At 45.7% G+C, this 15,266-nt stretch overlaps 1 protein-coding gene across 2 annotated transcripts in view; it reads right to left on the reverse strand.

Moving 5' to 3' along the window:
* Nucleotides 1–15,266, reverse strand: part of CDH20 (cadherin 20) — a 123,799-nt gene that overhangs the window by 28,408 nt on the left and 80,125 nt on the right. For both annotated transcript variants that reach the window (XM_067290967.1, XM_013940702.2), the window contains exons 3-4: nt 4,283–4,577; nt 2,474–2,593 (exon numbers count right to left, since the gene is read on the reverse strand). In XM_067290967.1, the coding sequence (XP_067147068.1) occupies nt 2,474–2,593; nt 4,283–4,577 (415 nt within the window). The remainder of the gene's footprint in view (nt 1–2,473; nt 2,594–4,282; nt 4,578–15,266) is intronic.

Here is a 15,266-nt window from a genome sequence, read left to right on the forward strand (position 1 = left end):
TGTATGCAAAAGGAAAGAAATAGCGACCAGTACTGAACAATTCACAATGCACTATTTTATTCTTGCTACCTGCAGTCCTTAAGAATCTCATCCCGCAAAGTGCTGAGCAACTCCTATGGAGTGCTATGGCTCCAAAACTCCCATGTATATAAACAAGATATAAAAGGACTTAGCATTTGGGGAAATATTTTCTCCATATGAATAATATGTAGGAAATTTCCCCTCTTGGCTTGTCCTTCATACACTACGAGCTAGATCTAACAAAGGACATCAGTGCCTAATAGCCAGGCTCTGCCATGCCTACATTTGGGGCCTCTGGTCGCTAAAGGAGGGCCAGTGAATGGTCCCAGAGCAGCTGCCACGCTAAGCAGGGAGCCTCCTATGATGGTACACACAGCAGGTCAGCAAAGAAATGCCGAGAACGGTGATGAGCCTTAAAACCCTCCCTAAGGCTGTGGCGAGGCAGCAGATCCTCTTATCTTCTGAAATTAGGTGTTGGTGCCATTTCTTTCACCAAACTGAATGAGGCTCATTCTCTTTTAATGGCAAAGACCAGAGGTGATGCTCCTTCTTTTCCATAACAGCCAGATGGTTCCTGAGGAAGTGGAAGATTCAGGGGCCATTCCCTATTCTTCCTGATGGTATTTAAATCCACATTTTTTTACCTTCTAGGAGAATAAGATCATGGACAGGTTGTAAAAGTATTCTGGGGAAAGGGAAGAGTGGGTTCTCCAACCTTCCTTTGAAGTTGTTCCTTTATGTATACATTAACTTAGGATTTGTGAGGCAAGAGAGAACAAGACCAGCAACATGATTCTGTAGCTAAGAGGTGAGGTTGGGAGGTGAAAATCTTCTAGCAGAAGAGTGTTTTGAAAAGGGTTGTCCACTATTGGGTGCTTTAATCACTAGCCACTATTATAAAGGAGTTGGTAAGCAGTTACGCTCTGGCTCTGTTTTAAAGGAATGTGACAGCCTCAACTGCATTTATTGTATTACCAGATCCTGCAGTGGGTTTGTGCTGAGAAAGCTGGTTAGAGTCCTGGGCTTGTGATGGAGAAACAGTTTCCAGATCACAACTGCACTTAGCCTAAATGGGTGCCCAGTTGCCAACTGCAAAGCCTGATGCTGCTCTGGACATGTCCAGGGATGCAATTACAAGCAACTGGGAAAACTCTTTGTGGAGAAAGAAGACTTTTTCTGGGTTACACAGCAATCAAGTACAGGATCACCAGTTTGGACTTAGGGGTCTATATTCTGCCTAAATTGTACTTTAGTGGTCAAATCTGTACTGGATCTGGCTGCGAGTATCGGCTCCTTACTGTCTTAGAAAACATTAGCAAAACTATGACTATGCCCTTAATTAGTCTTTGGTTGATAACCTTATTATGAAATGAACAGTTCTGTTCTGCTTATATTGTATAGAGCTGAGGAAATAACAATCTGTATGTGGAAGAATGGTTAAGTGAAAAGGGGCATGATCTCTTAGAAGTGAGCAATCCTGTCTTCCCGATGGAGGGAGGATCCCACATCTATGCGAGCTGTCCTTGAACAGCACAAAAGAAGGAAGCTACAAGGAGGTAAACAAGTCGACAGACCTCTCCACGCGAACAGCAAGCCTGCACCAATCATATATCCGCTCTAGGCGCATGAACAAAGATTGTGAGCCAATCATATAGCTATTGCTAGCACGTGTTCTTATTGCCCGTCTATATATACTCTGTAAAAGCTTGAATAAAGGGAGAACAATCATACTCACATTGAGACTCATCGTTACTCCGGGTCCGTCTCCCACTCCGACATCTGTACCCAAGTTTCTACTTGGATAATGCACATATTCCATAAACTGGTAACTTTCAGAAGTGGATTATGCAGCATTTCATTCTATTTTGTCCCCCTAGGGTTCAGCAGTAACTTCCTCTCATGAGTTTCTGACCTTAACACTACAGATGCCCTTTAGAAACTGTCAAAACCTGTCAGATTCCTCTTTTGGATATATGCATTGGATATATACAGAAAAAGAGAGAGAAAGAGAGAGAGAGAGAGAAAGCAAAACAGAGAGGGTGTCCTGTAGAGAAACTTAAGGTTATTAACAAGTACACCCTTAGGGACTGCATCCTTTTACTTGTACTTTCCAATCCTGGTTGGTTCGTATGTACATATATTTTCTCATTAAGCCTTGTGACCAACTAGAGCTCCTGAAGACATCATTGAAATGATAGATGCCAACAAGAATATTTACAGCACCAAATAAACCTAGCTCCCTAACTGCAGAATTTGGTCATTCAGATGAATATGATGAGGGCACTTCTTTTCTCTGGAGTGCAGTAGCCCTCACATAGTGCTGCTCTATCTTGGCTCCTAGACATAGAAACATGTTTCTATGATCACAGTCACGACGCACTACCTTTTCTTTCTGCTTGAAACTGTTTCTTTCAGTGTTCACACTGGCTGATCCCCTGATGAAGTAACATACCTGTCCGAGAGTCCACAGAGAAATATGGTTGTCCTTGGAGAATGCTGTAAACTACTCTTGCGCTATTCCCATAAGTTGGGTCATCAGCATCTGTAGCTGTCACCTGGATAACAGAAGTGCCTGACAAAAAAAATGGTATCGGGTAAGACCTTGTGGGATTAAGAGCTGGGAGGAAAAGTACACTGTTCAAACCAGATTGAAATGCCTAACAAGAACTTTCTCACATTGGACTTCTCCATTTCATGCTGGCAGTGCTCGTACTTATTGCTCATACTTGTATTTCATTAGCACTGAAGGAACTAATAGGCATAAATTCATCATGCCTCTGTAAGAAGATATAAAACAGCAAGTACTCCATGGACCATGGTTACAGAATTGCCGATCTAACAGTATGTTCGTGGTAGTAGTCATATGTTGCTGCCTTCTTTTCCACATTTCTTGCCCTTAAATGTTATTTAAAGGCAGCTAAAATAACACCTACAAATACGTGGATGTAAATCAAGAATTGCTGCAGCAGGCCTGTGGATGCTAAATGATGACTAAGGGATGGAAATTGTACACAAACTGTGAACAGGAAGGGAGGTATCTATGAGATAATCTCTCAGTGACATTGTAGTTTACATTGCATGGACTAGAGATTATATCCCCGTGAAGTGCTTTTTGGAACCTGCATAGATCCATATACTTTTCCTCAATTAGTTTTCAAGGGCCACTTCCTCTGAAGCTAATTATGGCTTGTAGATGATGCAGTTTTTCATGAACAAGAAGAAGGTAAGACATAACCATTTGGAATGTACGTGAGTTTTGACTCCTTAAAATGTCAGACAATGCCTTTATGAATGCATCCAGCCTTCTATATAATGTTTTGTGTTCAGAAACAAATCTGCTGTTAATAAATGTTCACTGGAAAATAAATCTGAGTTCAAGTTACCCATTACCATTAAGAAACATTTTTTACTCAATGGAACTTTTGTATCTCATGCTTGTCTCTAGCTTTACACCAACATTATGATGAAGAATGACAAGTTGAGGCATATCTGTAAATTCAGGACATGTGATTTACCTGGCATTATCTCTGTAATGATGTCACAGAGCCAAAAAGCAATCAGCATCTCCAAAAGAAATAAAAACCCCATAAAAATAATATTTTATGTAGTTATTGGAAGTTTTAGGTGGAAATGGTTTCTCCTGACTTGTGGAAGAAGGCTGCTTTTTCCTTCTGGCTGCACTGCAAGAACAGCACTGTTTTTGACACGATCTCACTTTCTAAAAGTGCGGAATAAATGGAACCAGACCTTTGGGATCAGCTGCACTGTGCTCAGTGCAGACTCAAAGTGATTAAAAGGAGTGAATTTGCTAAAAATCGCCATGTTTCCATGATTTCAAGGGCTCCTGGACAGTATTTCAGCTCTCAGCATGAACCAGAACAGGTTCCTAGGATTGTTTTAACCTTTTCTGGCTCATAATGGATGCCTGATTGTCATTACCACCACTACCGTCTGATGGCAGGGGAAAAGGGGCGCTACATTATTGCAAGTTGTCTGAGGATGGCATGTTCAGATTACGCCTTTTCTCATCTCTCTTTCTCCTTTGATATTCTGTCTTTTGGAGGAGGCCAGCCACCAGTGGTGTAAAGTCTACTATCCTTCTTCTGCAGCAGCCAGACACCCCCTAGGGAAGCTCTCCTACCTACCAAATTGCTCCTGGAGCACAAGGGGAAAAAGCTGAGTTCAAGGAGTCAGGGAATTTATGTTTTGGTGACCATTGCTAATTTGCTGAGAGGGGAAAAGACTGCAAAATCTGCCTTACCCACAGGTGACATTTCTGGAACAGAGGCTACATAAGGTCCATCCAGGAACTTGGGTTCATTGTCATTGATGTCTTGTATTTTAATGATGAACTCTGACTCTGGTTCCATCGGTCTGCCTGTTCGCCTGTCTAGAGCCTGTGCCCTCAGGGTATACTGGGACCTTTCTTCTCGGTCCAGCCTCTGAATGGCATGAATGTCCCCCGTGGTATCATCAATAGTAAATACAATGCCAGCTCCTTCTCCCGACAGGATGTATTTGATCGAACCATCTCCTCTATCCATGTCAGAATGGAGCTGTAAAATGGAACAGGATTCAATTAGACCAAGAACTGGGCAAACAGCTGGTGAGAGACACTAAGCACATTAACATTCTGAGCATTTTGGTCTCATTGTTGGGATTCACAAGCTGGTTTTAATGAACTTATTTTACTGAAACAGGCAAATATTCATTAAAGTCTGTATGAAAGAGGTGCAATTAAAAACTCTGTCCTGTCTTCCCATTTCTGTACCCACAGCTGTGTCAGACAAAAAAAGGCAGCAACCCCCAAACAAGTATAGGGTCTGTGACTTTTTCAGATCTCGATGATGACAAGAATTATCTTTTGACTGGTTGCAATGGCCATTGAGAAGGACTCACTGCCAGGCTTGGGATAAGGTGAGGTCAGCAAAAGTGCAGAATGACTGTGCTTGCTCATGTGAGAGCGCAGCTCCCAGAGGCAGCGAACAGACGCAGCAGTTTGCGCAGCAGTGGTTGGGCTCTGACTAGAACTTGAGGATCTTGTGGAAGTTGTGGGCTTTTTGAGGACCCCCGAGGACCTAGAAGGTGATCGCTGTGAACAGGAAAGGGGAAGCTAGGCAAGGACAACTGCAGGAGGCCTTGACTTCTCCTGGGAAAAGCTCGTAGGAAAAGCTCCAGCTAGGAGTGGCTGCTGCTAATGAGCTCTCTGGGTTGCCCCTGACCAGAGGGGGTTGGGGCCTGATCCCAGTGGCCCTTGATTAGGGCGGTCAAGCACCCTGTGAGTCAGTGCTAGGGAGAGGCCTATATAAGAGCCAGGCCCAGAGCACAGTGAACAGAGGCAGCGAACAGACGCAGCAGTTTGCACAGAAGGGCGCGCGAAGGGACCTTTGTTTCTGTTCCCTGTGGTGTACATTTCCTCAAGTATGGTCATGACACGCCGCACAGCACGTTCCCCAGCGGCTGTTGGAGTTGCTGTGTCAGAGGCTTGGACCCAGACCGACCCTCTGACAGTAGATGCGGCTCTACAGGTCTCAGGCTGCAGGGAGTGCTTGGGGCCTCTCCGGGAGGCCTGGGCTGGCAGCCAGCTCTCCTGCAGGAGGTGTGCTGCTGTTGACGAGCTGTGTCGTCAGGTAAGGGAGTTACGGGAGGAGGTCAGTAGGCTGTGCAGCATCCGGGAAGCGGAGCATGAGATAGACAGGGTATTCTTGGAGACTGTACAGCTCCAGGAGTCCCAACCCCCTGCAGCAGTGGAGTTGCCAGAGGGCTCTGTGCCGTGTGAAACGGTACATCATAACATCGTAGAAGAAGGCTGGAAACTGGTCACTGCTCGTGGGAGGAGAAAGGCTCCTGCTCCTCCTGAAGACCTGAAGCTGAAGAACAGGTTCAGTGCCCTCCAGGATGAGGAGGAGATGGGCATGGCTGCCAGGGAAGTACCTGGGACAACAGACCCTGTGCCCTGCCGGAACGCCCGGAAAAAGCGGCGGGTGATTGTTGTGGGGGACTCCCTGCTGCAGGGGACGGAGGCATCTATCTGTCGACCTGACCTCTTGTCTAGAGAGGTTTGTGGCCTGCCAGGGGCTCGTGTGAGAGATGTCATGGAAAGACTGCCAAGGCTTGTCCATGCTTTGGACTATTACCCACTGCTGCTCTTCCATGTGGGCGCTGATGACACCAAGGGCAAACTGGAGACCATCAAGCAGGATTTCAGAGCTCTGGGGATGGTGGTCAAGGGTCTGGGAGCCCAGGTCATCTTCTCCTCAATCCTGCCAGTGAGGGGGATGGATGAGAGGAGGAGGAGACGGACTTTCCAGGTTAACGACTGGCTGCGTCGCTGGTGTTGGCAACAGGGTTTTGGTTTCTACGACCATGGGACCCTGTTTGAAGATCGACAACTGATGGCGAGAGATGGGATCCACCTCACGAGGCGGGGCACGCGGGTCTTTGCCAACAGGTTGGCCAACCTGGTAAGGAGGGCTTTAAACTAGGTATGATGGGGGAAGGGGAGAGTTATAGTGCCAGGGTAGTTGGCAAAAGACTGCTCAAGTCAGGATGCCTCCAGCAGGTGAATGCAGCCAGGGAAGTGCGCATGGGATGTGGCTATGGAGGACCCTCTTTTACCCCTCCTGGGAAACCTGCATGCTCGATCACCTCCCTGAAATGCCTGTACACCAATGCACGCAGCATGGGGAACAAACAGGAAGAACTAGAGATCTGTGTGCGGTCGCAGGGCCATGATCTCATTGCCATTACAGAGACATGGTGGGATAGCTCGCATGACTGGAGTGCTGTCATGGATGGCTACATGCTTTTTAGGAAAGACAGGCCAGGAAAGCGAGGTGGTGGAGTTGCTCTTTATGTGAGAGAGCAACTGGAATGGATTGAGCTGTGCCTAGGGGTGGATGAAGAGCGAGTCGAGAGCTTATGGGTAAGGATCAAAGGGCAGGCTAGCATGGGTGACACTGTTGTGGGTGTTTACTACAGGCCACCTGATCAGGATGAGGAAGTCGATGAGGCCTTCTACAGACAGCTGGAAGTAGCCTCACGATCCCAGGCCCTGGTTCTCATGGGGGACTTCAACCACCCCGATATCTGCTGGGGAGACAACACAGCTAGGCACAAACAGTCCTGGAGGTTCCTGCAGAGCATTGGTGACAACTTCTTGACACAGGTGGTGGAGGAGCCAACAAGGAGAGGTGTGCTGCTGGACCTCGTACTAACAAACAAAGAAGGACTGGTGGAAGATGGGAAGGTTGGGGGCAGCCTTGGCTGCAGTGACCATGAGATGGTGGAGTTCAGGATCCTGCGAGGAGGAGGCAGGGCACTAAGTAGGATCGCAACCCTGGACTTCAGGAGAGCAAACTTTGGCCTCTTCAGGGACCTACTTGGAGGAATCCCATGGGTTAGGGCCCTAGAAGGAAGAGGGGTTCAAGAGAGCTGGTTAATATTCAAACACCACTTCCTCCAGGCTCAAGAGCGGTGCATCCCTATGAGTAGGAAGTCAAGCAAAGGAGGTAGGAGACCTGCATGGATGAGCAAGGAGCTCCTGGCAAAACTCAACCAGAAGAAGGAAGTATACAGAAAGTGGAAAGGGGGACAGGCCACTTGGGAGGAATATAGGAATGTTGTCAGAGTATGCAGGGATGCAACGAGGAAGGCTAAGGCCCGTTTGGAAATAAATCTGGCTAGAGATGTCAAGGACAGCAAGAAGGGCTTCTTCAAATACATCAGCAGCAAGAGGAAGACTAGGGAAAATGTGGGCCCTTTGCTGAATGGGGTGGGTGCCCTGGTGACGAAGGATGCAGAGAAGGCAGAGTTACTGAATGCCTTCTTTGCTTCAGTCTTTACTGCTCAGGCCAGCCCTCAGGAACCCCAGACCCTGGAGGCAAGAGAGAAAGTCTGGAGAGAGGAAGACTTTCCCTTGGTGGAGGAGGAGTGGGTTAGAGATCATTTAAGCAAACTTGACACCCACAAATCCATGGGCCCTGATGGGATGCACCCACGAGTGCTGAGGGAGCTGGCGGACATTATTGCTAAGCCACTCTCCATCATCTTTGAAAGGTCATGGAGGACAGGAGAGGTGCCCGAGGACTGGAAGAAAGCCAATGTCACCCCAGTCTTCAAAAAGGGCAAGAAGGAGGACCCAGGGAACTACAGGCCAGTCAGCCTCACCTCCATCCCTGGAAAGGTGATGGAGCAGCTCATCCTGGAAGCCATCTCCAAGCATGTGGAGGAAAAGAAGGTGATCAGGAGTAGTCAGCATGGCTTCACCAAGGGGAAATCATGCCTAACCAATCTGATAGCCTTCTCTGATGGAAGGACTGGCTGGGTAGATGAGGGGAGAGCAGTGGATGTTGTCTACCTAGACTTCAGCAAGGCTTTTGACACTGTCTCCCATAGCATCCTCATAGACAAGCTCAGGAAGTGTGGGTTAGATGAGTGGACAGTGAGGTGGATTGAGAACTGGCTGAATGGCAGAGCTCAGAGAGTTGTGATCAGTGGCACAGAGTCTAGTTGGAGGCCTGTAGCTAGCGGTGTCCCCCAGGGGTCAGTACTGGGTCCAGTCTTGTTCAACTTCTTCATCAATGACCTGGATGAAGGCACAGAGTGCACCCTCAGCAAGTTTGCTGACGATACAAAACTGGGAGGAGTGGCTGATACACCAGAGGGCTGTGCTGCCATTCAAAGAGACTTGGACAGGCTGGAGAGGTGGGCGGAGAGGAACCTCATGAAGTTCAACAAAGGCAAGTGCAGGGTCCTGCACCTGGGGAGGAATAACCCCATGCACCAGTACAGGTTGGGGGTTGACCTGCTGGAAAGCAGCTCTGCGGAGAAGGACCTGGGAGTGCTGGTGGACACCAAGTTAAGCATGAGGCAGCAATGTGCCCTTGTGGCCAAGAAGGCCAATGGTATCCTGGGGTGCATCAGGAAGAGTGTTGCCAGCAGGTTGAGGGAGGTGATTCTCCCCCTCTACTCAGCCCTGGTGAGGCCACATCTGGAGTACTGTGTCCAGTTCTGGGCTCCCCAGTACAAGAGGGATGTGGCACTACTGGAGCAAGTCCAGCGAAGGGCTACAAAGATGATGAGGGGACTGGAGCATCTCTCTTATGAGGAAAGGCTGAGAGAGCTTGGCCTGTTTAGCTTGGAGAAGAGAAGGCTGAGAGGAGATCTTATCAATGTGTACAAGTATCTGAAGGGAGGGTGTCGAGAGGATGGGACCAGACTCTTTTCAGTGGTGCCGAGCGACAGGACGCGAGGCAATGGGCACAAACTGAAACACAGACACTTCCATCTTAACATGAGGAAAAACTTTTTCACTGTGAGGGTGACAGAGCACTGGAACAGGTTGCCCAGAGAGGTGGTGGAGTCTCCTTCTCTGGAGATCTTCAAAACGCGCCTGGATGCAATCCTGTGCAATGTGCTCTAGGTGACCCTGCTGAGCAGGGGGGTTGGACTAGATGATCTCCAGAGGTCCCTTCCAACCTCAGTGATTCTGTGATTCTGTGATGTGGTTTAAGATGAATTAGATATTTAAAGGGTAGCACAGTGCTAGAGTACATGAAGTAAATCTGTTTAGGATCAAGGGGAGGGAAGGATAGAAGAGCTACTCAGTAGCTTTTATGACTAAGAAATCTTTTTAAAATTTCTGCATGAAAATTTTAGCAAGAAAAATGAGGCTAGACCATTACTTCATCAGGAAAAAAACTGTTTTCAAATAGGAGGTGAGGCAAGCAGCGAGGAACATTTGATTGTGTCCATGGCAGGCTATATAGATGAGAGGCATCCCAGGATTTCCTAGGGAATTAGCAAATGGATTTACTGCATGACTGCTAATTAGTTCTGAGAAACCACAGATAGCTGGAAATGTAACAGAACATAGAAGAAAAGTAAATGCAGCGCTAATTATTGTCTAAAACAGAGAAACAAATCATCCTGGGGACTACCATTCTGTTAAACACCTGGTTCCTGTGAAATACTGGAATGACTATCAAAAGACAAACAAATCACCTAATTTCACTGAGACTACCCAGATGCTTAACAATGTGCTCATACTGTCACACTTTTGAGGAACAGAGCTTAACGGCCTATAGCCATGACCAATGACCAATGACCAATAGCCAGAGAAAGGCAGTGCGTAGTACTGATTCAGTCTTAAAGAACAGGAAGGTAATAGAATTGGGGTGCAATAACCAAAATGGGTTCACATGTGAATTCTGTTTTTCAGTGTGATTATGATATTGGGGATGAATAAGTAATGAATAAAAAAACCAGAGGACAAAATGGCCCAGATTCAGTTAAGCACATTTTAAAATGTATATATGAGCAATTATCTTAAGCGATATATTCAGATTTAAGTGTGTGTTTAATACTTTGATGAATTCATGGGACATATGGGAAAATTGTGGGGGACGGGGCCAAAACATAGCTAAATAGTCATACTAGAGAGGAAAACCTTAGAATAGTAAACTGGATATATGAACATAAGATTGGTAGGATTTGATTAAGAAACAGGCAATTTATCTAGAAAAGCAGAAGTCAAACCTGATGCGTTTGATTATGGGATATTCTCTCAAGGAAGAAAAAAGAAATCTCATCTCTGGATTATTTAAAAACACACAGAAAACTATATAACAAATTTATCATATAGGAAAAATGGTTTTAGGGAGGTGGAGAAATTGTCTTATCTGACCTGATCATTTCTAATGGCAGTGGGCCAGATCTTCAGCTGTTGCAGGGCATGTGGTTCCATTGACTTGGTAGTTGGAAGTCCATTTCCCCCAGTGGGGGGACTGGCTTGAAGTGGCTCATTCCTCGGAGGTCATTTTGCTTACTCAGAGTGCCACAGCTCAGATCACGTGACCTACACAAAACTTGGGTCTACTCCTGATTTTAGGGTCGGACTGATTTCAACTGAGATGGGCTCTATATTGTTTTCTATGGCAGGAGTCCTGCGGTGAAGTGACACTGACCACGCCGCAGACAGGCTGGACCTAGGTGGCCCTTCAATTCTAACCAACCGCTGTGAGAAAGGAGTGTTAAAGGCAAGTACCCAGCTGTTGCAGTAACACCACAAGATGGCTGCAAGATCTAAAGGTACAGATTGTGACAATTAACTTGTCAGGCAACTTGTATTTCATTTTGTCTCTTAGCTATTGGGCTCTGCAGTGGCTACCGTGTCTAGGGAACACTGGTCCTTCAGAGCAATGCTGGCAGCTCTCAGGTGACATCAGCTAAATGGGGGAAGAACAGACCCAGATTAATTTGGCAGTGGCAAACAGTTAAATTTAAATGATTGCCATGTGTATTAATTTACACAGAGGTGCCAGGACTCCAAACTGGTGTATCTTCAGGAAACAGCATCTTGTGATTAATTTACGAAAAGACACTGGTTGTCATCATTTGCCCTAAACACCCATAACTCAGAGATTATCATGGTAGGAGCTAGTAAACAGGATGCTTCCAGAAGGAGGACACTATTATAGCTCTGTGAATTGATTCAGAACCACTAAGCTACATTTTGGGCATTTGTTTTAGTGCATCAGTGCGTCAGTGAGAGAATGCAGCTGCTCAGATAGATATAGATGTTAGACCTGACTGGGGAATTAGAGCTGGGCCTGAAGGAAGAAAATGTACATCAACAAGTCTTCATTAAATAGGAAAAATGAAAGGAAAAGAAAGAAAAAGGCAAAGGCAAAGAAAAGGAAAAGGAAAAAGAAAAGAGAAAGAAAAAGGAAACAGGAAAGAGCATATCTTAAAAAAGCACAAGGTGTTCTGGAAAATTCAAAAGACTTAGAAGAAGATACTGAGTCAAACTCATGGGTTAAATTACACCTTCTGTCCACAGCCCTATTTGGAATGAATGCAGTTGTGTAGGGAGCAAACAAGGAATGAACATGGCACACTAATAGGAATTTTGGAGTACAAAAGGATCTCTGTCTAACTGTGATTTGTTAAAAGCATTGGACCTCAACCAAGCCAAGGCAGTAAGGAATGCTAACAGCACTTTTGCAGCTTCTCCCATAGCCTGCTCTTTCTAGACAAAGCAAAGAAGAGAATAAAAGATTTTATAATTCCAATCTGTAATAAATCTGAAAGAATTTGGCATCCAAAGAGACTGAAGCTCACACCATTGCAATGACAAACCCAATATGAGGATGTTGCAGGTTGGGTTATATGTAGGATTCACTGTAAAGGTTTCCGGTGTACTGAAAAAGTGATCCAGATTCAAGCTGGCTTTGTTTTATGGGTGAGGCAATGAATTGTGCTGCCTTGTGGCTTACTCAGAAGTACAAGGAATTCACTCGTACTTTCTTCTCCCTAGTAAAGGACAGACTATGGGAGGAATGAAGCAGATGATAACCCCAGAGAAATTAACTACGCCAGTCTGGGTTGCTTCTTTTGATGAGGATAGGATGAAAGATTACGAAGGCTATATATTCATCTGAATGACACATTTCATGGAAAGGGCCGCTTGGAAGAGAGCAGTACTGCCGGCAGGCAGCTCACTGAAGGAGTCATGCAGCTTCACTAACTGGGCTGTGACTCCATCCTCACCTTGCTCTCCCGTCTCTCCAGGAAGGTAGCACCTGCAGGGGATTTTGTGAGGCCGCGTGAGTCTGTTTGGTTGATCTGCAGTGATAGTCTGTAGAAAGGCTGCATTTTATTCACTCATTCAGCTGCTGTGGTTAAAATGCCCCTTTCCTTTCAAACAGGATTAGGGAGTCTCAGACACTGCAAAGTGGGGAAGTGTCTCCAGTTCAAACACTGAAGCAGTTTAGGCTGCTGGATGAATGTGGAAAACATCTGCTGCAGTAAATGTGGGGGCTTTGATTTCCCTAGCTCATCCTCTCAGCCAATAATGGCTACCTCTAAGAAGGTTGAAGACTAGCATTTACAGGACCAGGGAACCCTCCGAAGCTAAAATGCTCTAAATTAGAATCGTGAGCACTGGATAAAGCAGAAATTGTACTGACTTCATCTCAGGAAGCTCCTTTTCTTCCCCTGTACAGAAGATATTTTGCCCCTGCTTTACAGTTATGTAGAAAAGTACATTTTATTTTTCATAGCAGCCTTGAAAATCCCACTATATGAGCCTGGATGCATGGTTCAAATCAAAGTTATTTTTGGGTTGTTCCAGTAGTATACAGCTGGCCTAAAACAGCTGTAAAGGAAAGTCCCTTCTCTTATGGGAAATATAATGTAACTATAACTGGATCGATACTATGTGCTCTTCTTCCTTCTGGAACAGGATTCAACAAAGCAGATGAAGTAAGGCCTGGCTAGGAGGATGTTTCAGGGTGTTGGGGATGGTGTCAGTCAGACAGGCTCTACCCAGGCATGGGAACAGGGCTGATCCAAGGGCTGGTGCTAGCGCTGAGGCAGAAGGCTCAGAGGCTGCATTTCCACATAGCTCTGCACAGGAGGTTCCAGTGCTATTTCTGAGTAAGCCTGCAGTGATTTGGGTTGAAAAATTTCTGGCCTGCCAGAACAATTAATTCAGCCCACAACCTATTCCCGGCTGACCCCTTTCCTAAGGATCCCTAAGACAGAGACAGCACAAACACAGCTTGGATGGAGAAATTGTGGCAGGCTGCTACTTTTTCTGAGAGCCATAGGACAAGGTGGGAAGCCCTTCTCTCATATGGCAGCTGCCAGTGCTTTCATCACCCTACTTGGATGGCTGCTCTGCACTCAGTTTGGGAATGGGAGAAGATGAATTCTTTGACCCTCAAAGACCCACTTTGACAGAAGATTTCCCCAGTGTTTGCTGTACATGGAGCAGTGCAGAGTTATCAGGTCCTCAGAGCAATCTAGCCATGTCAGCTCAGCGGTGTGTGCGGCTAATTGGCACTGTTAACAGTGAGAGTTAATTAGCTCTTGCACATCCCTGTGCTGACACAGCCATAACGCACGTGTCCCTGGAGATAGTTCTCTAAGCATGAACTGAGGGATCTCGGCAGCTTGGGCCATGGTACGGTGAACACAGACCATCTCTGCTTTTCCCCTTTCAGCTGAGCTGAGCAAGATGAAAAGCCCTGTTGACCACTCCAAGTTTTTGTGCTCCCAATGACACAATCGAGCCCAAACCAAAGATAAGCCGGTTTCTTGCAATACTTGTTTTAGCTAAAATTCAGCTCACAGTGCAAGCTTGGAATCATTTCAGGTGAAATTGTGTATGTGTAACATGTCTGGCCCTTGTGCCAAAGCTGGGAATTGCATGAAAATAAATACTAATTTCTTTAATCATTAGAGATATAAAGAGCTGAAGTGTTAGGTGTAGAGATGAATCAAGAGTAATGAGGTCTCATTTGATGGCAATCACTAGTAATGCCACTGCTGTGGGAGGAAGGAGTGTACATCTTACTGTCAATAACACAGGGATAAATCAGGAAGAAGTCCTTTGAAGCCAATAGATTCATTTTGATTTATACTAGTGAGACTGAGGGCTCAGTTTAGCTCTATGGAGTTGTAGAGTGATAAATAAAAGTCCAAAAGGGGCTTCCGGATTTGTGTTTTTTTTTTTTTTTTTTGCAGATGGATAGATTGGAAGGAAAGACTGAGCCAGAGAGGCACAGTTTTCAAAATGTCCCTAAAAAGAGCATTTCTAACTTGACCATATAAAATGGTAGTCTAATCTAAATAAATGAAATCTGAAGGAATTTTTTTCTGACCTCCTTTCTTAATTTCTTCATTTGTCATATCTACCTCTATGTATTTTGTGCTCATCATTGTGCTGTCTGGTCATCTGGATGTATAAAACTTTAACTGTATCACTCAAACAGTTAAACATACTGCCTCCCTGCCATTCATCCCCCTGGTAGTGGTTACACAGTTTAATTACAGTTGCAATCGGTGTAGACTGGAAGCAAACCTAGTGCTGCCCACAAGCCTTTGAATAGCAGTGTCAATACATTAAACTTTCCAGAGTCTTAAAAAAAAAAGTGGGAAAATAGCCTATGAAGGATGGGTATTGAGGGACAAAAGGTAGACTGTGATGGCAGACATCACCGATCTGATCTCCCATCAGCTTGTTCCTCAAGGAGGTACAGAAAAGTGAATGGAAAATACTACCAGGTAGATGGGCTAAGCTCAGCAATCCATTTTACACTTATTTGTACTGGTGGGTAGGTTCTTGGGGTGCAAGGAATCTGAGAATAGGACCTTGCATGTTGAATTTAATGAGCCATCCTTCTACCCTTCTAGATTTGGAGCAACTTCTCTGCAATCTACAGAATTAAACTGGGGTC

Source organism: Apteryx mantelli, chromosome 2 (assembly GCF_036417845.1).
Source record: "Apteryx mantelli isolate bAptMan1 chromosome 2, bAptMan1.hap1, whole genome shotgun sequence".
NCBI lineage: Eukaryota > Metazoa > Chordata > Aves > Apterygiformes > Apterygidae > Apteryx > Apteryx mantelli.